The sequence below is a fragment of the Notolabrus celidotus genome, chromosome 20 (assembly GCF_009762535.1).
Source record: "Notolabrus celidotus isolate fNotCel1 chromosome 20, fNotCel1.pri, whole genome shotgun sequence".
Lineage (NCBI taxonomy): Eukaryota > Metazoa > Chordata > Actinopteri > Labriformes > Labridae > Notolabrus > Notolabrus celidotus.
Genome location: NC_048291.1, coordinates 22,049,704 through 22,076,987, shown reverse-complemented (window position 1 = coordinate 22,076,987; position 27,284 = coordinate 22,049,704). Strand labels below are relative to the sequence as shown.

The 27,284-nt window shown below is 38.1% G+C and overlaps 1 protein-coding gene and 1 long non-coding RNA gene across 2 annotated transcripts; both read left to right on the top strand.

The window, feature by feature from the left end:
• Positions 1-3,662: 3,662 nt before the first annotated feature.
• On the top strand, positions 3,663-6,044 carry LOC117832946. Its single transcript, XR_004635290.1, has 3 exons — positions 3,663-3,806; positions 4,216-4,443; positions 5,300-6,044. It is a non-coding gene; the product is annotated as an uncharacterized LOC117832946 (long non-coding RNA).
• Positions 6,045-8,043: 1,999 nt separating this feature from the next.
• On the top strand, positions 8,044-27,027 carry tmem184a (transmembrane protein 184a). The gene is made up of 9 exons (XM_034711294.1): positions 8,044-8,491; positions 8,740-8,961; positions 12,653-12,818; positions 13,694-13,784; positions 16,633-16,708; positions 20,056-20,147; positions 21,496-21,665; positions 21,745-21,942; positions 25,476-27,027. The coding sequence occupies exons 2-9, from the start codon at positions 8,740-8,742 to the stop codon at positions 25,703-25,705; spliced, it is 1,245 nt and encodes a 414-aa protein (XP_034567185.1). The 5' UTR covers positions 8,044-8,491; the 3' UTR covers positions 25,706-27,027.
• Positions 27,028-27,284: the final 257 nt, after the last annotated feature.

The window sequence follows — 27,284 nt, the reverse complement described above, 5'->3', positions numbered from 1 at the left end:
AAAACAGCAGTAATTAAACCCCTCCTGAAGAAGAACAATTTAGATGCATCAGAAATGAACAACTATAGGCCGATATCAAACCTCCCTTTTTTAAGTAAAATTATTGAAAAAGCTGTTTTTCAACAACTGAACAATTATCTAATGATAAATGACTGTTTTGATGTCTTCCAATCAGGATTCCGATCACATCACAGCACAGAGACCGCTCTAGTCAAGGTCCTCAATGATATTCATTTAAACACAGACAACGGCAAAATCTCAGTTTTGGTATCACTTGATCTCAGTGCTGCTTTTGACACAGTTGACCACAAGATACTACTGGACAGACTTGAAAACTGGGTGGGAATCTCTGGTGCAGTACTAAATTGGCTTAAGTCCTATTTAAATGACCGGGACTATTTTGTGTCTATAGGTAAATACACATCTGAGCGGATGAAAATCGTATGTGGAGTACCTCAAGGATCCATTCTGGGGCCTCTACTATTCAACATCTACATGCTCCCCTTAGGTCAGATAATAAGAAACAACCAAATAAAATACCATAGCTATGCAGATGACACACACATTTACATCACCATATCACCAGGGGATTATAGTCCCATACAAACACTGAGTAAATGCATTGAACAAATCAATGACTGGACGAGCCAGAACTTTCTTCAGTTAAACAAAGAAAAAACTGAAATGATTGTTTTTGGAGCCAAGGAAGAAAGGTTAAAGGTTACTGCTCAGCTCCAATCTGCAATGATGAAATGTTCAAACCAAGCCAGAAACCTTGGTGTAGTCATAGACTCAGACCTTAATTTCAGCAGCCACATTAAGACAATTACAAAGTCAGCCTACTATCACCTTAAGAATATATCAAGGATTAAAGGACTTATGTCTCAGCAGGATGCAGAAAAACTCGTCCATGCATTTATCTTTAGCAGACTAGACTACTGTAACGGGGTCTTTACAGGACTCCCTAAAAAGTCCATCAGACGGCTGCAGCTCATACAGAATGCTGCTGCTCGAGTCCTAACAAGGACCAAAAAAGTAGACCACATTACTCCAGTTCTTAGATCTCTACACTGGCTTCCTGTCTGTCAGAGAATAGACTTTAAAATCCTGCTGATGGTTTATAAAGCACTGAATGGTTTAGGCCCAAAATACATTGCTGATCTGCTACTACTTTATGAACCACCTCGACCTCTGAGGTCATCAGGTACTGGTCTGCTTTCAGTTCCTAGAGTCAGAACGAAACATGGTGAAGCAGCGTTTAGTCATTATGCACCACATATCTGGAACAAGCTCCCTGAAAGCTGTAGGTCTGCTCAAACTCTCACCTCTTTTAAATCAAAGATTAAGACTTTTTTATTTACCTCTGCCTTCCTATCTTAGATTATTTTAACCCACTTTAAATTAAAATTTTAATGTAATTTTTAATATATTTCTAATTTTCCTTTTCTTTTCTGTTTTATCATATTTGTCATTTTAATTATGTTCTTTTATGCTTGTCTGAATGTCTCCAATGCTTTTAATGTGTTAATGTAAAGCACATTGAGTTGCCCTTGTGTATGAAATGCGCTATACAAATAAAGCTGCCTTGCCTTGCCTTGCCTTGCTTTGGAAGAGTTGTTTCTGTTACTTAATATGGATTGAAATGTAACAGGTCAGAGGATCAACTAATTTTCAGAGTCAAAATAAATCACCTTGGGTAATACTCAAATTCATTTTAGTCAAATCCTCCTCACTTCATCACAGCCATTTTAAGGGACATGACAATGCAGACTAACTGTAGTCATGCTTTGCAAACAATGCTTGAGCCATGAATATAAACTCATAACAAGTACAGAGACGCCAAGTTCAAATCATTTTCAAGCCTTATATAATCTTTTGGCAATGACTTACAATTTAACTGCAAGTGTGATTTATTACTTTGATTTGTTAAAAGGATAAGGAGACTAAAAATACATATATCCAGGCTGTAAAACTAGAAGCACTGTAACTGCATCAGAAACAAAGACACATGGGGTGTTGGTGGTTGAGCGGTCTAAGCGCCCCACATACAGAGGCTACAGTCTTTGTCGCAGGGGTCACTGGTTCGATTCCCGGCCGGTCGACCATTTCCTGTATGTCTTCCCCACTCTCTACTCCCCACATTTTCTGTCTCTCTTCAGCTGTCATGTAAAATAAAGGCAAGAAGGACAAAAATATAACTTTAAAAAAAGAAAAGAAACAAAGACACATAAATATGTTAAAGTTATAATGATTGAAGAATAAAAAGTGAACACTGAACCGATCAAGTGTAATACAAACATGACTGATTCAGTTCAATGATTCTTTCTTAGGGCTTAACTATGAGTGCAATTCAATACCTCCTTACACGGCATTCACTTGATGTAGGTTAAGTGACGGTTGATTACAGTAATAACCGTGGAAGATTAACATTAAAGCAGACAAAAAAATCACTTTTATAGGTCTTTCTGCTCTTATCAAAATGTTTAGGCAAATTAATTTAAAACTTTTTAAAGTTCGCAGACGACACCACCGTCATCGGTCTCATCCAGGACGGAGACGAGTGTGCTTACAGACAGGAGGTTGAACAGCTGGCTCTCTGGTGTAGTCAGAACCATCTGGCGCTGAACCCGCTCAACACACTGTGTTTACAGTGGACTCCTTCAGGTTCCTGGGATCCACAATCTCCCGGGACCTTAGGTTGACCTCCCACATAGACACAATCAGGAAAAAGGCCCAGCAGAGGATGTACTTCCTGCATCAGCTCAGGAAGTTCAACCTGCCCAAGGAGCTGCTGATCATGTTCTACACCTCCATCATCCAGTCTGTTCTGTGCACCTCCATCACTGTCTGGTTTGGATCTGCAACCAAACTAGACAAACACAGACTGCAACGGACTATAAGGACTGCAGAGAAAACCGGGGAAGGTAGCATCACCGCTGACCCCTCACACCCTGGACACAAATTCTTCAAACTCCTCCCCTCTGGCAGGCGCTACAGATCACTGTGCGCCAAAACAACCCACCATAAGAACAGTTTCTTCCCCCAGGCTGTCACTCTGATGAACACTAAACCATAACAGTGTCATACCTGTTGGATCAATACTCTCTGTAAATAAACATGTAGATATACAATGCAACAATGCTCCAAGCAGAATTCCATATTTCTATTTAACTACTATTTTATTATTTAACTACTATTTTTTTAATGCAAAAACTACCTCTGCTACTCACCACTGCACTATCATCATATTATTTTAGCCTGTGCATATTAGTCATGCCTATTTGTTGTTATTTTGTATTTATAGCCGATGTTATTGTTATTATATTTTTATTTTTATTTGTATGTCTTATTCTCATGCCTTGTACAAAGAGAGCACAGTTTACCAAGTCAAATTCCTTGTGTTCAAGCATACCTGGCCAATAAAGCTGATTCTGATTCTGATTCTGGTTCTGAAGTCATGCAGTGTTTTAAGATTTTGTTTCCTAACTGCTCGCGTTTCATTTAATTTAATTCCATCAGATAATATAGTTTGTATTTATAGACCACAAAACTAATGGTAGCCGTCGTTTTCCATTCTAATAAAATTATCTGAATCAGTCTCATTTTTGTGAATGCAAGCCAGAAACTAACCCGGAAGTCAGGCTTTGGTTTGTGTGACGTCATGACGCAGAGCATGTAGACGTACAAGGAAACGAAGCACGTTTGTTGTTGGCCGAGTGAGAATGACAGAGCGGTACTGAAGTTGTCCAAAGAGTCGTGTTTCAGTTCGTCAAATAAGTATACACTTTGAACAGACGGAGAAAAAGGTGAGGACCCTTTATTTCATAAAGACGCTGAATAAAATGTAATTGTTACGTAAACTGTGGCGAACAGCTGAAGCTAACGGTGGTGTTCGCCATGATGCTAATTCCCCTCTGCAAGTCAGTGTTGTACTCTCCTGTAGCAGAGCATTCTCTCAGCGGTGCTTGTCTTTCACATCCCCGCTGTAATGTTCATAAAGACGGTAGGCTGGTTTCTGCAGAACGTGTTGTAGTTTCTGCGTTTTGAGAAATGCATGGGACAATTTCACTACTTGTTGATTTGCATTGACCCTAAGTTAAAAATAATATAACTGATGATTGGTGACAAAATACGCAGAAATATATGAATTGCTTTTGGTTGCAGCCCTTAAGATATTCTTAAAATGCAAATTCAATTGCCTTTTTTTCTTGCCAGGAACCAAAGATGTCTTCTCCTGAGCCCATCCTAAAATCGAGACAGACAGAGAAAGAAGTCAATGGAATTTCTACGCAGGTTGTCTGTACTGAGTTCAGCAATTACATATTCATAGTTCTGACTCAGTACGGCAAAATTGGGACATTGGTGTCTGTGACACCTGACTCCAGATCTAATGATATCAGCACCTCAACACTCTCCACCAAAGTACTGCTTGGCAAGGATGAGGTACACTGAATGAAATTATTCAGATAAATAATGTATTAGTTTGATGTAGACATGTGCACAGGACACTAGATAGACTTGTTGCAACAAAGAGTAACTAATTTCATGCTGTGAAAGGGCAGATAGGATTGGCTGTGAGATGAAGAGCTGAGATGTGTGCTGGAATAGAGTTCAGAACTGTTAAATTGAATGTGAGGAAACCAATATCAGCTCTGAATTAACGTGTGAATTAGGATTTGGATACAATGCGAAACACAATTAATTGAACGTGGGCTGTGATTGTTTTTTATGGTAGTGTCAACAAATCATATAGTATATTTTGTAACCCTTTGTATTATTTGAGACACGATTCCCTGCACTTTCTTGTGGTTACATGTCAGGGAGCCAGTTTTGAAACACTCACTCACTCACTAACACAGAATGAATTAATGACTAAGATTGAGTTCTGATATTTGTAGTAATTTGGCAGAACTTTTTACTATGCATATGATTTGTGTTTAGCTCAACCCATTGAATAATACTGCATGACAGTGAAAGCAAGTTTACTAATTACCAAATTACTGATGGCAACAGATAACTGCAAAAGATTCTTATTTCAATAAACCTTGTAAAACATGATTTGGAGCTGAAATCTGCAAACCTCACAGCTGTTACGCTCTGAATAAAAAAATACTAGCAACACATTTACATTAGGTTTTGTGTGAGAAAGTTGCTACAGGTTTACTTTTTCATGTAACCAGTTCACCATCATGTTCTTCCTTCAAAATATCTTGAGGAGATTTTACTTCATAACTTTGAGTTTTTCAATGGAAGTACTGCATATAATAAACTATGGCCTTATTTCTGTTTCTATCTTTAGCCTCTGACACATGTCTGTGCCAAAAACCTGGCAACCTTTGTGTCACAAGAAGCTGGTAACAGGCCCGTCCTACTGGGACTGGCACTGAAGGATTCCTCCCTGGATGCAATAAAACAAATGAAAGAGGTCATCAAAAGCTGTCAAGTCTGGTAGGAAGTCAAGAAAATGGACATGAATCCTAAGAACTCGATCAGGGAGACTTCCTGAACATCTCAAAAGTCATATTTGTATCTGGTTTTAGAACGAGCAGCTCCTGAAAATGTTTCACAACTATGGACATTGGCCCACATGCATCATGGAAATGACAGCTTATATTTGAACTTTCAAATGGGACGATGGAAACAATAGACAACTGTTGTAATATATAGTGCTTTTTTACTCTTACATAAAGTCCGTTGATTAAAAAAAACGCATGCTTTTGCAGAGACATTAACATTTTATATGCTTTTTTGTCATGATTGGTGAGACAAGAACTGTTGGAAACCATTTGTCGTTTCTTTAGTTGTAAAGAATTATTTTCTGCAAATCACAATTCTCAAAAGAAAATATCAACAACTTAAGACTGTGGATTAAGTTGAGTCAAAGTTTGTTAAATGATGGCCAATTACTTCAAATCCATCATCGTTAAAAATATGTATTCTAATTTTGTTGTTTTGTCATTTGTTATACTTCATACTGTCTATTTTTGTAATTTGGAATAAAAAATGTTCGAGTTTTTGTTCAGGGAATAAAATGATGAAAGGAACATGTTGCTTCCGAACATTCACTTCAGTTGACAACTCTGAGGGATTCTTAATTAAAAAGATACTGGCTCCCCCTGTGGACAAAAGTGATCTTTTTTTTTTTTTTTTTTCTTTACCTTCAATTACCCAGTGCATGAAGAATCAGTGAAAAAAGTAAAATGTATAGCTTTATGGCTTATTTATTTTCTGCTCATAAAGAGGAGTCACTGCTGAGTTTGATCTGTTAAATATTAACTCAAAAATTACACGTTAATTAAAGGTTTGACAAAAGTTTGATATTTCAAGCCTTAAAAGGTCTTTATATCAAATGTTAAATTCATAGTATGAAATTCTTTAGTCTGTTTAATGTGCTTTGAAATCAATTTTATTCATTGCAGTGTTATGCTGCCATATGTGTAGTTCATTTGTAATTGTGACTCCATTAAAACACTGAAAATCAATGCATTTTTCTACCAACCATCACAAACATGCATGATTATATTTAAGAAATCTAAAAAACAGTTTTCAAGAGTTGCACTGTAATGTCAGCCCCCTCTGCTCTGAAGACAATTGCATTGTTTATAACACCAATATAAGGGGTTTATGTCTTATTTGTTCTTGTAACATTAAACTAGCCAAGTACAGATGTATAATATAATATGCATACACATATATGTTGCAACATTTATAAACAAAGTTGTTATCAATGTCTGTTGCTGTTGAAACAAATGTGTCACATAATTTTTGAAGTGGTGGTTAATTACATTGGATCGTAGTGACCCATAACTGCAAGTTAACACAAACAAAATTCAATATTAACCCTCCTGTTATGTTGCGGGTCAAATTGACCCACGTCAAAGTTCAAAAAGAAAAAAAAATGTTTCACTTATTTTTTGGTATGAAACTTCCCCCCTGAGTGTTTATATTACTTATATACTGTTCGGTCGACCCGGCAGTCAAAGTAGAGGCTAAAAGGGGTCAGAAGTGTCAAATAATAATTGTTTCTTTGGGATTGTGGGTAGAGGAACTTCTACCACTCTATGACCTAGGCCCTAATGTCAAAGTGGATGAAAGGCTAGGGGTATTCAGAGGTTGCTGCCCATTTAGGCAATATATGCCTTCCGAACTAGTTAAATATGGAATAACTATCTGGGCTTCTCTTCATAAAAAGAAAAAAATTCAAAATGTAAAATAAAATAAAATAAACAAAAATCTATGTCATGTAAAACTATTGTATTTATTTGTAGGTCTTTCCAATGTACATTAAACAATTTAACATGTTTTTTTTATGAAAACGAGTAACCTCATTGAACCATGATTTGTGAGAGGTAAAGAAGACCATTGCACTAAAGATTGATTTAAATAATTAGTAATGGAGTTAATAATGAGATATCAACAATGTGTTTTTTTTTAGTTTTTTTTTTTTTAGTTTTTTTTTTTTAATATTTTTTGGATTTCTCAACTCAACTTTATTTATATAGCACCTTTCATAAATAAAAACATGTAGCCCAAAGTGCTTCACAGAGTAACAGACAGTCAGAAAACAACAGCAATGGTAAAATTATAGAAGGCATGATTAAAAATAAATAAATAAATACTTAAAAAAATAAAAGAAAATCAACACAGTAAAATTAATAAAATAAGTAAGAGTGGAAAGAAAAGTTAAAAATAAGGTAGAGTTAACAAGATCTGATGAACACAAGAAATAAATAAGATAAATAAATACTTAAAACAATGGTTTAGATAATAATGATAAAAATAATAATAAAAAAAATAAAATAATAATAATGCAGTCCAGGGCTAAAATAAATTAGTCCAAATTAAAAGCTAGATTAAAAAGGTAAGTCTTAAGTTTTTGTATAGTTATACATGCCCCGGGTCAAATTGACTCAGTCCTGAAAATCGAACATAACAGGAGGTTTAATATTTAAATGAAAGATTATCAGAAATGCAGTATCCTAATGTTCTTTAAGCTTTAACCTTAATCCCTCCAAGATAAAGGCAACGTGATGACGACATATGTAGAGCAGGTAGCACGTGATCAGTTCACCTGTGCTCAACCTGTTTATCTCTTCCACTCCCCTGACGCGCTGCTTAAGGACACAGACAAATCCCCTTTTGTTTACTCTGAAAGTTTGCTTTTGACTGGTTTGTCGTAGTACACGCCGCTGGCTGTCGCATTTTGTTTGTTTTCTTTTCGGAGCTCCAGGTTTTGTTTGAGTTTTCCCCAGACCGTCTGCGTGGACTTCGACCTCGATCTGGTACCTGTCTCGAACAAGGAAGTCCAGTCTGTTGAGCCCGTCTGTGGCAGAGACGACGGGCCGTTTGTCAATGGCGGTGAATGAGCTCGGTTAACTCCTCTAAAAGGCCAGTGTTATCAATATATTGTATCTCATAAGACAGTCCTGGGAAGTGGACAGAATATTCCACCTCCCCGGGCAGACGCTGCTTCTCCCGTCCACGAGACAAGGTGAGCGGTTTGTTAACGTAAAGCAGGTGCTTATCAAGGCGCTGCTGATATTTTGAATACAGTCGAAAGGTTGGTCTCTAACCTGATCAGTAGTGTTTTTAACGAATATATGTATTTGTTGTTACATAATAAAATCCAGGTTTTGTTTGTCCTACATGAGTAATCTGAAATAGAGTCACAACAAGAGGCCTGGTGTTAATATCACTGCACTCCATTGACTTTTTATGTTGTCTTCTCTCTGTCTTCAGATGAATGCTTCTTTTGTTGACATGGATCAATCTGCCGACAATAATTCTATTGTTCACCTGGATTCCCCAATCCTCCCAGACAAGTCAGACATCTCAAATATGACCATTATCCGGACAGGCAATGGATCAATCATAGAGGACTACATATTTCTGAACACAATGACTGCTCGGGCCCTCTCAGGGTTATTTGTCTGGTCTGCCTTGCTTATAACATGCCATCAGGTGAGTTAACAAAAAAAAAGACACACGCACAAGAATATGTCTAAATAGCCATGCCTTAAATCACTGCTGCACCGCCTTCTTGTGAGTAATCGAGCTTTAAAGCACTGCACACTCGCTGATGTAAATGTGTAATCAGAGTTGGTTCAGACAGATTGTACCTCCCTTGCCAGAGGACAGGAACAAGCTCCCTTTTCCATAAAGTATTATTACCTTACAGCACGCTGTAGTGAATGCACTTTCTCACATAGATGCTTTGTCTTATCTAGTCATAAAATATTTCTTTCTTACCAGGTAGGTATTACTCTCTCAGCTCTGTGCTTGCACTGCCCCACTGCATTGTGGGACTCTTTTGCCTCCTTTGATAGTGACTATCAGATTAAAATGGACGGAAATCCTTTAGCTGATTAGAGGACAATGAATTCACAGCGAGCTCTCTCTGTGTGAGAGCAAAAGATGGTTGCAAGAATCAGGCGCTCAGCACAGCCCACCTTTACCCAGAAACCATTTCACTCCTGCTGTAAATCAGTGTTTCCTCATGTGTGGGTGAGTTACCCACTGTGCGCAGATGATAGCTTATCATTATGGTTTGATCATTTGTAGAGAATGCAGCAGGGTGCAGTGTATTATCAGCAGGGAAATCAATCGGTATTGAGATAACATTTGCTGGGTCATAAAGGATGAGCGTCTTGTTTTTGTTTGCTGTGGTTTTAATAGTACCCAGATTTAGTCAATTGAAAGTGCATCCATCCAACATCCTCAGGCTGGAGGTGGTGCACCAGGATCATGTTTCTGTTAACACACGTATGGCCATTACTGTTCCTGCTAAAGAGCTGTTATGCTTATGGCAGCTATCTAAGCTTTTTAATATCCTCACCAAGCATCCACATGTTGCATCCTGTGAGCCAAACACAATCATTGTTAAGGGATTTGTGACTCAATATACAGCAAATTGGTTTCTATCTTTTTAATATAGCACTTGTTTGGCCAACCACTTGCCAGCAAGACATTCTAATTGAACAAATAAATAGCAAGTATACCACAGGGAGAATGGAGCTGGTTTGCAACAGGCGAGCATCTGTCACAGAGGGAGAATAAAATGCTCTGCAGGTCTAGTGTTGCAATGCTGGTGGTGTTTCATCTGACTGGGCTCCAGAGGATTGCTATAGAGTCTTAAACTCACATGCTGAATACTAACACACAGAGACAATGACCTCAGATCCCCTGTGCTGTAAAGTGGCTAGTGCTTTTCGGACTGGTAATTGCTGGAGTGTGAGTTGGTGGGTTTATTGGTCCCTTTGCAACTTAAGAGCAGGAGACCGCATATACGTATCATTTAATGTATGGCTGCATTACATTTGCCACATGTTGTTTCTACCATGCATCTTTTGGGGCAATGTGAGTTTTTAGTATTATGGTGCCTCTGCTATAAGCTGTACTATTAGGGCAGAACTCAGCCTGAACTTTGGGCTCATAGCATATTTTGAATATAGTTATTAATTACTGTCACTGTCAAGAAGGATACATGTTTTTTTGGCTTTCATGCAAATGGAAAATGTTCTCCAGTCTGCTTCACTTCACTTCACATGTGAGAGATGGGCAAATGCACCATACCCCCCAACCTCACAGTAATCAGGCTTTAATGTGCAACCACTAACGGTCATTAAATCAAGCTGAATGTGTCGGGTAAACAGAGACTCTGCGCGTTGCTTAGCCTCCTCTACCAGTGAAGGGTTCTTAGTGCAAATGTTAAAATGTTAAGAAATGTTATAAACGATGAGACTCACTGAATTGTGTCTAGAAAATGTTATTTGTCAAGTAATATGTGAGCATCAGTGTAACCAAGTGCAATTTAAAGCAGGGGATGTCTTTGTTTTGTCCATTTCTTGTCAATTTAATTGTATGTTTAACAGAGCAAACAAGGTGTAACATTAATTGTAATTTGCAAAAGAAAAGTTCACTATAGCTGGGTAGTTGTCCCAACTGGAACAACAACTTCGACTGCAACTGAGGCTGCACTTTACTATAAAATGGTCACAGATTCAGCCTCAGATTATCATCACATTAAATCAAGGATAAATAAAAAATATGCATTGCCATTATCCAGTCAGAGCTGATGTCTTCACATTTGTTTAACTTATCCACTAATCCAAAACCTGCCAATCTTTTATTCCCTATCATAAAAGACACCGCCAGAAAAGGCCAGAAATCGACTCATTATGAGAGATTGGAGCAAATCCATGTTATATGACCAATCACGTCAAAGTGTTTAATTTTCTGCCTCTTTGCTGTTCAGTCAATCAAGAAGTTCTTATGAGTTAACATTAGTCAGCTGTAGCTTGTGCTGAAGTAGTTACATAACTCATTTATTTGGGAATGAATTAAATATGCAACAAAACACTTCACTGATATTTTTTCATTAATATTCTCTGTTAGATCAGAAATGTGGCTCAGTGAAGCCCGTGTACTGAAAAGCTTCATGTTGTGGGATATGTGAACATGAAGTCATCTGCCAGCACTTTGTGAGAGCGCTTATAGGGGCAATTTATCTGTCCATTACTTACACTGTTGAAATTGCTGACTTACAGATCATAACATGGTGTATTTGTTTGAGATAGTAACGGAGGGGGCTTGTCCCTCTTTGCCCTAACAGTAGGTGCAAACTGTGCAGGGATTCAAACATTACATTTGTTATATGTGTGTGGCTCGTGGGTGTCAATAGGTGTTAGTTTTGTTGTGTTCATAAACTGAATCTCACAAAAAGGAGGAGTTAGATCTATTTTTTGTACATATGCTCTTTTGTCATGGGCACTGTTGTTTTTAAGAAGCCATACATAGACCTTTGAGTCATATAAATGTGTCTTTCAAACACCTTCTATGAGCTCAGTGAAAATAAAAAAAGCTGATCGTATTATCTGCTGCTGTGTCTAAAGGTAAAACTCCATATGGGCCATAAGGTTCAGAGGGCTTGAGTAGTTCAAGTTATTTGGAAGGTCATTAAAAAGGAGGTAGAATAATCTTTCTGTGTTGAGATTCATTTTGCTGCTGCATTTCACTTTGGGCATATTCTACCTACATTATCCAGATAAAACAGAATGCATCTATAAGTATTATCATCCAGGCAAAGAACAGTTTTCTTACAGGTGGTTGCCATTTCATGTTGATCACACCCATGTGGTTTATATTGCTCTGGTGTCGTTGCTGTCTGAAAACTTGTCTGCACTTGTTGATTCTTAACAAACCAAAGGTCCCAAATCATACCGCCTTTTTATCATACAGTTACAACCCGTGTATTTATAACATGTATAACTCTATTTTCAGTGTTACTCCAAAGATGAAAACACTGAAGTTGAGAGGGATCAATCTGCAGCGATTCTCAAATTTATTGACATCGTATATCAAAACATTAAACTCTGCAACTTTGTTCTGTTAAATATTTGAGTGAAAGCAGGGTATGTTTTCATAGAAGGGCCCAGTGGGAAATATATCTGACATGTGACAGGATTTTAACTTTGGGTTGCATTTTATTTAGTTTATTTTCATTGTTATGATTATTTGCAGGAATTCAGTTTTCTTCACTATAATGGATAAACCTGTCCTCATAAAGATGAATCACAGCTCACCTAGTGAAGGAAATGTTCATTATCCTAACTACTTGTGTTTTCCATGTGCTTTGTTGGTATTTGTATTGTAGATCTATTCCCACCTTCGATCCTACACCGTTCCCAATGAGCAACGCTACATTATCCGCATCCTGTTTATCGTGCCAGTTTATGCCTTTGATTCCTGGCTCAGCCTGCTCTTCATCAGCAACGACCAGTACTATGTCTACTTTGACTCGGTTCGAGACTGCTACGAAGGTAAGCACAACACAGCCCTAACCTTTAGATCATCTGCCTGATGAGGGTTGTTGCCCTGCATTCACATTCTCGATGGCTGCCAGGAAATGAAAGAGAAGTAACTGACCAAACTAGTTTTCCGCACCAGTCTTTGTTGTCACCTTAGTAGACCTCATTATGTAAGGTGTTACATTTCTAGGAGGATCCCTTTTTGTTAACTGGTTTGTGTCTTTTCCAACAAAAAACTAAACAAGACTTCAGTTAACTGTTTTTGGAAAAAAAAATCAAATATATTATAAACCCTGATCTACAGATATTTATTTTTTGCCTTTTGTACATTGTAACTGTAATTATTTGTTGAAGTTTTTAGGCCAAAGCATTTAACTAATGGCAGAGGTGAATCAGATGCAAACTGAATTACAAGCAATGTGAGAACCGGAAAAGTAGGAAATACATTATTCAGGAGATTAGTTTCCAGTTTCGGCCCAATTTTGTGGCTGATTGATAGCGTAGTGCATCAGAAAGCAGGGAGAACGGAATTCCACCAGCGACTACGGCTAAAACATAATGAACCTTCTCTTGACTGGACACCATCTGCATTAGCTTCATTTAATCCCCCCTTAAATAGCAACAAAGGATTAGGAAGGGATTTCCAAGACACAGAACCCTGGGAAGCTTCTTAATGTAAGGACTGCAACAGTTATTATTCCAAAATGTGGGTCTAATTATTTTTTATCGTATGTGTTCTCGGTTCAGATATAATTTGACCTTTTCTTTTTTTTTTTAAATTGAAGATGCATTTAAAGGTGATGAGATATGTTTTGACAATGAAAATCATTGAATGAAAATTGTATGGTGCATGGTTCATGGATGTCACTCTACTCTTTGTCTTACAGCATTTGTCATTTACAATTTCCTGAGCCTGTCCTTTGAGTATTTGGGAGGAGAGAGTGCAATCATGTCAGAGATTCGAGGGAAGACCATACAGTGAGTGCCGTCAGTCTCCTAATTACCTGTGTTATACATGCACATTGTTTAAATAATATAAACTGTCAACTATGGAATAAAAAGGGATAAGTGCATTACAGTAACAAGGTGATTTTAACAATATTGCAAGACACTACTTGTAATAACAAAGTACTCTTTATCTAGATACAATTTGAAATTGTTTCATGTTATCACTGGAGTCATTAAAATGCAATAACTGAAAAAATATAGCTGTAACATGAAATGTACATTTTCAATTTAAACAATTTGATAAAGTTATGCTTTATGTTTTCGTTAGGACATGGTAGCATCACGCTTACATATTGTAATGATGATCTACTACTAAGAGGCATGTTAAAATGCACAGGGCTGTATAGAAGATAGAATGCGTCCAACCGGCTAATGTTGTCTCATTGATCAGTTCCCTGATTGGTATAACTATCAAGATGAGGAGTAGTAGATATGTCTCACTCATGGCTACCTCCATCATCAGCTCTGAAAAAACAAATCGTGTAAAGCTTTAATTTGTTTATCTTGTGAATACAGGCTGATACACATTCAGCATTTGTTCTGTACATTCAAATTGTAATGCCTTGTTTTACTGTGTCTGCATTTGAACACAGTTGTAGTTTTAACCCCTTGCTGTTATTATATTGTGATATCATGTACATACTTTCTCAGAAACTTGAAAAACATCATGTTAGAACAACTAACGCTCCATATCATACTGATCTACTGAAGACTGATGGCAGACAAACTTCTTAAGTAGATCCATCATAAATGTTTCATATACATCACTCTCTCTTCTGGTCATCTGTTGCAAACTTAAATATCTCAAAAGCTGCAGTGTCCATTTTGCCACCCTTGAACAAGCATTAAGATCGATAATGACCATACAGTGAAAGAGCAGAAAGAGCAGCAATAAACAACCGTGTAGCTTATCTGTGAAAGTTCCCCTTTATCTCTGACCGGACTTTGATACGCTATGTTTTATGGCCGAGTCAGCCACAGGGCAGCAGCTCTTTGTAAGAATCTTAAGACAGTGGAGACACTAATGTTGAGCCCTGATGAATGATAACATTGCTTAAAACGAGCCGTTGGAGACTTATGGAGACATAAATTCTATATCTTCTATGTTAGAAAAAAAAAATCACCGCTGTGCCTGCTGTTCATGCCAGACATCCCACATATTATGTCTCAACTTGTAATAACTCTCATTTTACACACACAAAAAAAAAGATTCCTAGAAAGCATTATCTTTAAAGTAGTAGTCATAATTAAAGTAAAGTAAGGAAATGACATAGTTGTGATTGAGAGAACAGCATAACTCACACTGATGTAGTTAAAGTATCCATGGCAGCAGGTTAGATCACAGTTTATGTATGGACATCATGACAATGACCATAGTAAAATTTTAGGAAGAAATTTGAATTGAACATTGAAATGGAAGCAATAGGAAGCATGTACGCCTTTCTGTTGTAGTAAGTGATTTTTGATAAAATGACGTAATTTTCTTATCAACAAACTAGATAACATGCAAACTGTTGTTATAATAAACCTCTGATGTACAAAGGCTCTGTGTGAACCAACTCGGACAGCGACACATGCATGGACTACTTAAACCTCGAGGCAAATCTTAATTTGTTTTTCAAATTGAATTTGACTGAATATTCATGCTTTTATTTGCAAGTGACCAGGGTGTGTTTGAGCTCAAGGCATCAGTAAAGTACTAGTATTGGTGAAAAAGAAGACTTTTTTTTTTCAATCAGACATCATTGACACGCTTTTTAATAACACTTCATGTCAACCCCTTGGTACAGTCTTATAGTTACAAGCATTTAATGCATTTTAATTGCTCTAAATTGCAACTCAGATGTATAAATCTGAAGGTGCTTTAGAGATGCATCAGACTGAATCTGAGCTGTTCTTCAGGGTGAAGCTGAATTTATCTTCTCTGCTGCTTCTGGGCTCGATCCTAGAGGAGAGTTAGTTATCAGGACTTGACTGCATTTAAAAAGTGGAAGCATCTTGTCTCTCAGAAACATCATCTGCTTCTCTGTAGCCTTTTGCATAACTCTTAACAACTTCAGAATGGGACTTAGTCATGTAGACAGCTTTGCTTGAACTTTTACATCACTTTTTTTGTAAGTGTCCAAAAACAGTTTATGACGGCTTTTAACTCTAACTTTCATTTTTGCTTCTGCATGTGAACAGTTTTGTTTTCTAAACATAGTTTTCACAATATGAAACTAACACCTTTTGATGCTCTAAAGTCAAGCTTTGTGCCACCCTGTAAATGTCCCGTAGAAGTCAGTCAACAAACAACCAACAACACTTGTTGTAATGTCAACTTGAGCCTCCACTAAGAATTCTTGTTATTTGTCAATCAGCATTATTTTTATGATTAAACTTTTAGTTTATTAGTCTGAAAACAAAGTTTGAAAGTGATAATAAAACACTTGTCACAATTTATCAAGTTCAAAAGGGATGTTTTCAAATATCTTGTCTGTCTAACAAACAGTCTGAGAACCCACGAGTTATCAGCTTCACAGTGTAAACTGTAAATAACCACACAGTCACACAACATCCTTACTGTGGATAACGCTGGTAGAAGGAAGTGTTTCAGGCTGAAATAATATTGAAGCAATTAGTCTATTATAAACAAAAATCTGGAAAAACATTGTCTGGCTGAAGGATTACATGTACACATGATACACGTTTTTCACTGCTTGTCAGTCATTACATGTACTGTGTACACATTGACTAGCTTCTTTTATGTGGTGCTAAGTGTGTGATATTTCAGTGTTGACATGGCATAATGGCTCATTATTTCCTGTTGTCTTCACAGGTCAAGCTGTATGTATGGTACTTGCTGTCTCGGAGGAATGAGCTACTCCATCGGCTTTTTAAGATTCTGCAAACAGGTGAGCCTCAATCATCCACTTATCTCTGCTCTGGAGATGCTTCTGGGGACAAATGAAATAAATTTGCAAACAGTGAGAATAAGAATACATCAAATTGTTTTTGAAAACAACACTTCACCTTAAATTACTATTCTCTTCAGATCTCAGACTGCTGAGAAATGACAGCGGATATAATTGCCCCCGTGCTTCTCAGAGGATAACATCCACTGGTTGAAAAAAAAGAAGCAAAGCAATTGAGGCTAGGTGAAAGCGGTTTGATAATAAACACTGAAAGATGATATGGGCTGTCAGTACAAAGCTGCCTCCCCACGTCTCAGGGTGCTACGTAACCTACCAGTCAAACACTGTTGGAAATTGAAACTGAGAGTTATGTCCCCAAAACAAAATACAGGGTGATATGAACAATTTTTTATAAGAGGCATATAATAAACACTCTAAACTCCTTCAGAGGAATCCTGCATGAAGTGATTTCATAGAAAAACCTTGTTCCCTCTGGTGGTATCTCTGAGAACTATCCCAGTTAAAGTTAGTTTCAGATTAGAGGACATTGAAGATCATCAGCAGGTGATGCACACAACCTCCCATTTGTGTAGATGAAGTTTGCTGGGGATGGTGAAAGTGTTTGCTCAGGGTAAGACCTCAACACTGTTGCTTGCTTCTAACAATAGGTCATCCTTATTAACATTCATTAAACAGAAATGTTCAGAAATCAATAAATCGAGCAGTTGAGAAATGATTAGATGCTGTGTCGCAGGTTCTCTCACAAATTGATTTTGTGCTGTCATACATATTAATTTATTCTGACCGGATTACTAAAGAACCTGAATGTATTGATCCCACCACGTAGTTGCTTCTAAAATGATGCAAAAGCCTCAACCTGGACTGTGTTGGATAATCTGCAGCAGCTCATCAAAGGCAAATATGAAGGACGCCTCTGCCTTTTTTTTGTTTTTTGTGTGGTTTAAAGAATTAAAATTCATTGCACATTTTGGGAGAGCTTCAGGGTGTACAGTGTGGTTAGAAGAGAGGTTAACAAATGAATCCCAGGTATGGAAGAGCAGCCTACAGTAATGGTGGTTCTTGTAGATAAGGTTGGAGGATAAGCTGCTTACAGTTTCTTTAATTTTTAGTAATTTATCATATTGTAGGACACTCCAGGGTCTTATTTTCTTAAAACTGGAAAAAATTAAATCCTGTGGAGCCCAGGAGCCACCTTTCACAAACCAATAGAGATCCAAATTAATAAGTAATAAGAAAGAGCAAGTGCATGTGGCTGTTATTGACATTTCTTTAGATTGTTGATAGTATACACCATCATCTATTAAGTTATTAATCAATCAATGAATGCTGCTTGTTCACATCCATAAGCTACATTGATTTTTACTTTAACTTCAGTATTTATAAGGTGTTTTTTTTTAATTATTGCAACATTTAAAAAAATAATGGTATCAAAACTGATTATTTTGCTATATTAAAATACCGTGCATTACTATGTTAACGTAATACTGCCCACACCTAACCAAAACCATTTTCAACATCCACAAGTACAGAAAAGTTATTACCAGCAGACAAATGTGTTGCTGACTTTACAAAAGCACAAAGGTTTGACTCTTCATAAATCTGATTACCCAAGTGTAGCCCTTATGCATTGATGTGTGTTTTATAATAATTTCTTCTGGTTAAAAAAAGCAGCAGGAATATACGTACACAAAAGCAATATATAAAAGCATGAAGCTCAGCAGAAGTTTAAAAATAGAAACTCACTGAAATCACCTTTTTTAGAAATCAAAGATGCATGAGTGGACAGCAGCCCAGAGTCAGGGAGGAATTAGTCAAAACATAAAGATGACAGTAAACCAATGGCTTGGTGGTGCATTGATTTCACAATTAAACTGTTATCAATATGGATGAGCTATTGAGGGCCTGTGTCGTAATACACAAAGTAGGGAGGTGTTGCTTTTAATTGGACTCGGGAGAAATTTAAAAATCAGTTCTGTCAATAATTGCAAACAATGAATTATTGCAGTGAACTCCATACAAAGAATATCCTGGTGGTCATTTAAAGGGCTGAATTTTCTGTGGAATATAATGTTTTTAGAAAGTTGGTGGTATGTTGCTAAAAAGGGGGGCAAAGTCAAATTACTTAGATATAATATCTATAGCTCATGAAATGTATTGAATGCTTGGATGCACCAGTTTGCTACCGGCCTGCTAGTCAAGCAGCTGAGAAGTATGTTCAATTAATGTCACAGATTAACTCTAATGTCTTTAACTTGGTGGGTGTACTGTTGTATGAATGGAATGACTGAAATCATTTGAGGATGAAATCATAGTTGACTTTTAATCCCTCAGCATTATTAATGCACTTTGTGTTTTGAATGTCAAGCTTGTCATGAAGTATCATGCAAACATATTTGCTTTGAGAATATTTAGAGTGACAGGCTGGCATTAGAACCAGCGTGTGAGAAGCAAAGACTGTCAGTACAAACAGCTTCAAAGTAAATCAGTTACAGAAATGATCATTGATGTCATTTGTCAAGCCCACCACCGACTCCGGCCATTTTCAAACGTCTCCCTCTAGCTAATCAAGTTGAACACTCCTGGTCTGTTGCTTTCAAGTGCCGTAGCAGTGATGGGAGTTTGGAGCAGCCTCTGTCAAATTGGTTGGTTCAGGCTTCAATACACAACACAGAGGACACCTGTCTTCTAGTTTTATATGCCATGCAGGTCCACATCTTGCTGCTCCTTGTCGAACCAGCCAGTCCTTTTCCTTGACAGCACTTCAGCATCAGCTCACCTAACTTTTCATGAATGAAGGAAAGACAGCTTCACAACAAAGGATATGTTGTTGACCTTAGTGTACAAGCTACAGCTTCACACTGTAGATGTGAGTGAAATGTAATGTGAGATTTAAGTTTATTTCTCCTCTTGCCAGGTGTAAGATAAGATGATCAACACTGTTTCCATATCTGTGTTTTATATTTTGGGTTGCAAAAAGCAGCCAGATAGCTTTGCACAAAGACAGGGAACAGGGAAACCACAGTCCACCTCTGTCAAAAACTATAAAGACTCCAGGAAGTAACTGAGCAGAGTTAAGAAACACTCCTACACATAACTTATTGTGAGAACTCCCCGGTCAAGACCTTTGCTGCTGCAGCTGAGTGTATATATTTTGAAAAAACAATGCAGAATAGACATGGGCACTTGTTGTCAGTGAGCAGATCTTTTTCACCTGATGAAATGGACAAATAGACTGTGACATCTTTTTCATCTGTTATAGTCCTACCTCCTCCATGGTGTCCTTTCTGGTTTGAGTGTCTCATTCTGAATTCTAATATGTTCTCCAGGCAACTCTCCAGTTCTGCGTTGTCAAACCTATCATGGCCGTCATCACCATCATCCTGCAGGCCTTTGGCAAATATCACGATGGAGATTTTAAGTAAGCAGCACCTCTCTTCCCATTTCACTCCCTATGTATCTTACATATCCATGTCACAGCCAGCAGACTTGTTTGCTGTTTGTGTGCACATGGAGGCAATTTGCAAATGGAGATAATTATATCACCTCTCCACAGTTGGCACGGTGAAATGTTTCAGAATTTAAAGGTTTTATATCGAGCAGTAAGTGCCAGGTTCAAACTTTCCTGGATAGCGTGCAGGTACTCCACTGCATGTTGTCCCAGTTGTGTCACTATCTTAGCCATAATCTCACTTCTTGTTTGTTGTTGCTATCACAAAGACTCAGGGCTCTTTAAAAATATGAACTAAGAAATTATACTGGGATATATAAAGCGCTCCCAAACGTGTTTGTAGTGCTTTGAAATGAGGATCCTTAATTCTCTTTGTATGTTGCACTCGGTGAAGCATACTACCGTAATGGGAGAAGCATTGTTTGATTTCACACACGCAGTCAAGAGATACAAAGTCGAGGATAAATTGCAGACTGACAAATTTAACTTAAGTGTATTTTCAGTCATTCCTGAAGAGCCAATAAGGGTCCACACAGAAAATGGAGAGTTTAATAAATTCAATAAAACTGTCTTTTGCTGAAATCAAAGCTATAAAATTTGTAGCCCATAAACTCTCTTAGACTTTTATTCAGGTGCTCTTCTCCTCCTCTCAGCTTAGTATCTTTCTCTAAAGACTCGGCTGTGACAACACTTGTTTTTCAACTATTCAGAAGAGGCAGAGAGTTCAATGAGGAGTCAAGACAGACGTTTCCAATCAGCCGCCTATCATCATCCTCTTACTGTGGAGCTGAAAGATAGACTTGATTAGATTCTACCTGCTTATTTCTCTATATACTTCAACAGCACAATTAGCAGGCAGAATTAACTATCCTTTTTTCATGTCTTTCTTTAAGCTCTGTAGCAAGACCGTAATGATTCACAGATTGTTTACTTATACGCTTTCAGCCAAGCGTGCCCTCTATACTGCATGGGCGTAATTAGTGTAGTCACAGCTGAGTCCTCAGAGACACTCTCTGGAATGCAAAGAAGGTAGAGAGGAAGTCTTCCCATAAAATATAGACAAATCTGTCTGTTTAAAGGATGCAACTTGAATTAAGACGGCCAAATATACACAGACTTTATTAGATTTTATTTAAGAGGACAACAGGTCTGTACTTCTTGTTGTTTTTGCAGCATGATTGAAAAATGTGTTTTTAAATTGAATTCAGCCAAAAGTAATCAATGTTGTGCTTCGGACTGTTTGATGACCATAGTTGAACAATGTCCCTGTTATTAATATACCAAATATCTAATCATGTTTCCTTTTGTTTCTGTGCAGCATAAATGGAGGATACCTGTATATCACGATCATCTATAACTTCTCAGTCAGCATGGCGCTCTACGCTCTCTTTCTCTTCTTCTATGCAACAAGTGACCTCCTCAGGCCGTATGAACCTGTGCTTAAATTCCTCACAATCAAATCTGTCATCTTCCTATCTTTCTGGCAAGGTAAGTTAACTCTTTTACTTTTTTTTTTGTACCATTTATGAAAGAGTAAATTGCAAATGAGAATGTCTTGTCTTTGTAGGAATGGTCCTCGCCATCCTGGAGCGCTGTGGCGTCATACCCAATGCACTCTTCATTGATGGACACGAGGTCGGGGCTGGCACCGTGGCGGCAGGCTGGCAGAACTTTATTATCTGCATTGAAATGTTCTTTGCTGCCATCGCCCTCAGATATGCCTTCACCTGCACCGTCTACCAGCAGAAAAAAAATGACGTGCCAGGTGAGAGCTGTGGTCCCTACAAGAGCGGACAAAAGCTGATCATTACCTCTCGCCCTCGCCTTGAAATACGTTGACATGTTCCGAGGCTAATTGCCCCTCTCCCCCGCAGAATAAGGACTGACACAGTCTGGAGTGTTAGCGGTAACAGTAATTGCATTGCCTCTGTGCCTTTTTGCTGCCATCTAGCCCAGTCAGACTCACTTTAAGAGCTAGATCTAGTATTCAGTCAGTCTATTTGAATTTATAAATCCATATTTACACATTTTCACTTAAATTAAATGCAGTGCTGTCATGATCAGTGTGTCAGTAAAATTGGAAGTCAGCAGGGGCTTTCATCTACCTTAAGAGGGCCATTTCCACTCATAACTCAGAGGGTAGTTGTCAACCCAGCAATGTAGAGGGTGATAAAGAGGATTTTGAAGCCATGGTACAGTAACTAGTATGAAGCGAGCAGCACACCTCAGACATCAATGCTGCTTTCGAGTAAGGGACAAATGGAAGCCATGGGAAAGCCTTTAACAGCAACATCAATCATTTTGCAATATTTCTTCCCCTGCTCAGTAGAAGCCCTCTCTCCTCTTGAGCTACTTAGATTGTAAAAGTGCTAGAGGGTATGATGAACACTGTAGCATTTCTATTTGAACATGATAAGGGCTATCATTTTTGATAAATATGTTAATAGAAGCGCATGAAGGAGGGAATTATAGATTTCTGTATATTTGACACACAACTTTGTTTATTTTTGTCCTTTTTTTTGGCTTCCTGTGTCATTCCTCCTCTCCTCTCCTTTGAATGCTGTTTTGAGAATTAGCATTGTAGCTCTACTGCTGCTCCCACCCTAAGGTGTTGATGTGTGTGATTGCTGAGGTTGCCGCACCTCTGGCTTACCATTCGTCTGCCTCAGCCCTGTGGAGCGGGCAGGCAGGCTGTAACAAGAAACTCAGCAGACTGTGCCTAACTGCTCTGCACCTACACCAACACCTCCACCCTCCCATCCCTGACCACCTTTCCCTTCTCTTTGCCACCTCCATAAGCCAACCCCGACAACACTGGCAGTGACCCTTAAGCAGAAGGGCTGTGGATGTCTGCCTGCTTTTTTTTTTCGCCTGGGAGACCCTTTTAGTTCCGCAGTAAATTCAACCTGGCTCACAGCTGGGTGTGTAGGGACCATCAGTGGAGCGATGGCTGTGACTGAACTCTGTTCAGTTCATTTAGGGAGCGTCTGATAAATGCGAGGATGAAAGAAATGAATCATTCTTATTTAGTGCTTCCTTTAATGTACTTGTGAAATATAACTACCTTTTGTCTCTAATTGGCTCGTTTTTTGGAAGTGCTGTAAAGAATCAATAGAGAAAGTTAATTTGACAAACCGCAGAGGCATTTATCTAGAAAAACAGTGCAAAATATTTTTGTTCTGGATTATAGAGGTTGTCAGAATTACTGTTTCATAAATATGATTTTGTTTCAATTATGGAATGACTGACGGTGTTAATGAATCAAGTTAATTAATCATTGGTAAGTTGTGTGAAATTGTCAGAGCAGTAAGGTGCCAGAGCCTAACAGAATTTCAAAAGAAGTTATATTAGTGTCTGAACTGACATATCATTTCCTTTTAACATTAAGTCTTTCAAATTATTTTCACCATATCAATATTAAGATACACAGATTGATCCCCTTGTTTCGAGGATGTATAGAAATACTTGTACATCTTTTCATTATTCTTTACGGAGCCCCTTAAGTCCGGCAAAGGTGATCATTTTATCTCATTGGCACACAAAACTATCTTGAAAGCACAAGATTATAGGTAATTTGGGAAGCGGTTGTGTACGCTCTCTCTTGCCACGTGTGACTGACTAGACATAAACACTCACTTTTGGCTCCAAACATGCTGCTTATTCTGATAACAACAGAAGCATACCAGGGCTCTCACAGACACCTTTGTGGTAGTAATAAGCTAAAGAAACTGGATGCTCGAACACAGAAAGCATTCATTTAGCAATCTGTGGGGATAGCAGAGCTACAGCACAAAGATAAATGGGGTAGCTATGATCTAGCAAGTAAAGCACAACGTGGTGACCATAGGCTGTATATTAAAACAGACACCACAAGTGTTCATTGTGAAGCCAAAATATTTAGAGCTCCCCCTACTGACTGGCTGCAGCATAGGTCATAAAATCTACCTCCTCTGACCGACAGAACTCGAGTCAAACTTGTCTCCAGCATTTCATCAGTAAGTCTGATGCATAGACTGTAAAAAAAAATGGACAGCGTTGCTCTGCCTTTTCCTGTTGCACGGTTTTGAAGCCAAAAAACCCAGTTCGAATGCGCAGCCATTTTGCAGCCAGAATCTGCGCAGTAGAGAATTTCTGTGTTGCAACGTCAATTTCTGTGTTGCCACGGTAACGAGCTCCGCCCTACAGCGTACCGCCACAAGATCCTATGGAGTTTCCCTTTACAGCAGCTGTCAATCAAAGTGAATCCAGTAGTAAAACCCCGTTTTTTAAACTCTAATAACTAATGAAAAAGAAACTTTTCAGCAAAAAAAGGCCTTGAACACAAAACAGTCAAATAATAACTACATATCACCACAACATACGGATTTGAGAAACATTCGTACGATGTGTATTTATTTTTTTTAATTTTGATCGCAGCCCCATTCAAATGAATGAGGGAGACAGAGTTTTTGACCTATACTGCAGCCAGCCACAAGGAGGAGCAGCTTTTGTGGAAGCCTCAGTTCCAGCCGAGCGATCAGACATCCATTTTTTTTTACAGTCTATGGTCTGATGCCTGTTTTGGTTAGAGGAAAGGGTGTGATGTCCTTCCCCTGCTCAACAAGCCAGGTCACTGCTGCACCTGCCTTGGCTCTAACAGTACCATGTGTCAGCACCTATCAAGGCAGTCTTTTGGCTTCACACCTCACATTGGGCGGAAATGAAAGCAAGTTGTCCATCCTATGTACAGTCAATGGTGGTGACAGTTACTCCACAGAAAATCCATATCATCACTAAAGTGTTCCATATTGAATGTACAGGTGCTTTCAAACACACCAAATGAAGGAATAGCTCATTAACCAAGAAGAAGAATGTCATTTGATGCATTTATTGGTGGTTTACACATCAAGACAACATTGGGCGCAACACTCAACTCTGCCCAGCAGAAGGCGCTTGTGTCACAGAGAAAATATCCATCCCAAAAACACATTACAAACGGTATTCACACAACCAAAAAAGCAAATTACTGGCAAATAATAGGCTTTTAATTAAAGTTGATGGCAATTCAAATCATTACAACTGCTGCATTTGCAAAGGTTAACAACATGTTTGGTCAAGATAATTACCTTTGCTCACAAATTGATTGTCAAATTTCCGAGGTGACAGAACTACAGCTGAATAGATAACCAGTTTGTAAATAAATAAAAAACAAGACTGGAGTTTTCTTCTCCTGTATGTTTTATGGACAGGACACTGAACAATAAACAATATTCAGGCCATTAATCTCCTCATGTCTCCTTCCCTATGTTCTTCTTACAGAGAACATCCCACCCTTGCAGAGCATCTCCAGCGGTCTGAAGGAGACCATAAACCCAGGAGACATGGTACAGGATGCCATTCACAACTTCTCTCCAGCTTACCAGCAGTACACGCAGCAGTCCACACAGGAAGTGATCCAGCCGAGCTCCAATGGAAAAGGATCCACAGGCAACAAGAGCTCCCGCAAGTCTGACAAAATCATGTTGATCACCTCCGATGATGAGTTCTAGGAGTTTTTTCCAGCACGATACAGGTGTTTGAGTCCTGGCCACCCCTATCCCTGACCCCTGGGGGAAACTGCTGTATCACATATCCCACAAAGCTGGATTGAATCAAGGTGTTTAATTTTCATTATCCCAGTATTAAAGATGGACCACTTATTTCTGTTCCAGCTTAGTGAATAATTAAAGCACCAAGAGAAAATGTAAATTAATAATAGTTTGAAAATTCATAGCTCAGTGACCAGAGAACTGATCTATCCCAGCTCAGGAGAGGAAAATCAAAGGAAAACTTTGTCACCTGCACTGTATCAGAGAAGTCTGGAACTATGTTTTTTTTCTGTAAATCAAGCTGCTGGTTGTTCAGCAGAGTCCCTGATCCTAAATCTGTCTCTGTCGTTATGTCAGAGCTTATTCTCCGGCCTTCTGAAGTGTGTTCCCCTCGGATTCTTGTCGGTTTTCAAAGAGGAGATGATTAATATGTGACTCCAGGTGGAAAGCAGGGAAGCCAGTGATGGCTGGGAATGACGCTTCGTGGACTGTGTGCCGCATCTGCTCATTTGAAGTATGTGCTGCGTGGTTTCCTGACAAATGGAAAGATTGTTCAAGACTCGCTCATTTTGGAGCAGGCTCTTCAAACTGCACACTGTAGCACTTCACTATCCTTTGTATCCTTTGGACAAATTGGATGAACCTGTCTCCTACAAAGTGAGAGTTATGGTGTTCATATAATTTCTACCAGCATGCTAAAGAGTATAATCAGTACAGCTAGCCAGCTATTCAACTATCACTAACAGTCATTTTGCATCCTCTGTACTGTTGTAAATACTAATGACAGAACCTTTTTTTAATGTGTTAACATGCTCACATTACTACCTGCTATGATTCCAGGATGATGAAATATGTACAGAATTTGATTTGTGTAAATTCTGGTGTTCCATTGTTTTGTTTGTGTGTAAAAAGTTTGTTATTAATTTAAAGATATTAACGAGTTCATGAGTGTGGTTCAGAGGTAGTTAGAACAAAAGCAACATTTTGTATGGGCAAAGAGAAACATCAGAATGGTGTGACTAAAGCCACTTGTTTCTTCTCCAATAATGTTTTGAATGAAATGTTCACGCTGTTTGTTATATTATTATTGAGAGGATTGAACCCATATGTCAAGGCTGGTTGTTTTGACAATGATACACTCTTGTGCCAATGATAGCTGTCTTTCAGGGAAAGCTGAGATTAATGTACAGTTGGGTACAAACTTCTACTTTGAAAATGTACAACATAGGTTGACTTGTGTGTTTCTTCATGTAAGATTAAATCTTTGTTTTCTGCTTCTACAACCTGAATTTGTTGAATTGAGTAAATGTGCACATCTTCTTATCGAGGGAAAAGCTTTATTGAAGGTACAAAAACAGACACAGCAGACCTATTTATAGAAATAATTTACCATACTTAAAATCAGAGCAGAAACAAATACAGATTTTATTTGTACATGAGGGTAGTTCATTGAGAAAACATGTAAATAAATGAATGTAAAAATAATTTAGGTGTTTTTTAATAAAATTACACAATTCAAGAAATAAATATAAAATATATT

Excerpts from the sequence above, each read along its gene's own strand:
- tmem184a (XM_034711294.1), top strand. The coding sequence starts at position 8,740 with ATGAATGCTTCTTTTGTTGACATGGATCAATCTGCCGACAATAATTCT. Across the intron at positions 12,819-13,693 it reads GGTTCGAGACTGCTACGAAG|CATTTGTCATTTACAATTTC; the intron begins GTAAGCACAACA and ends TTTGTCTTACAG. Across the intron at positions 21,666-21,744 it reads CTTCCTATCTTTCTGGCAAG|GAATGGTCCTCGCCATCCTG; the intron begins GTAAGTTAACTC and ends TTGTCTTTGTAG.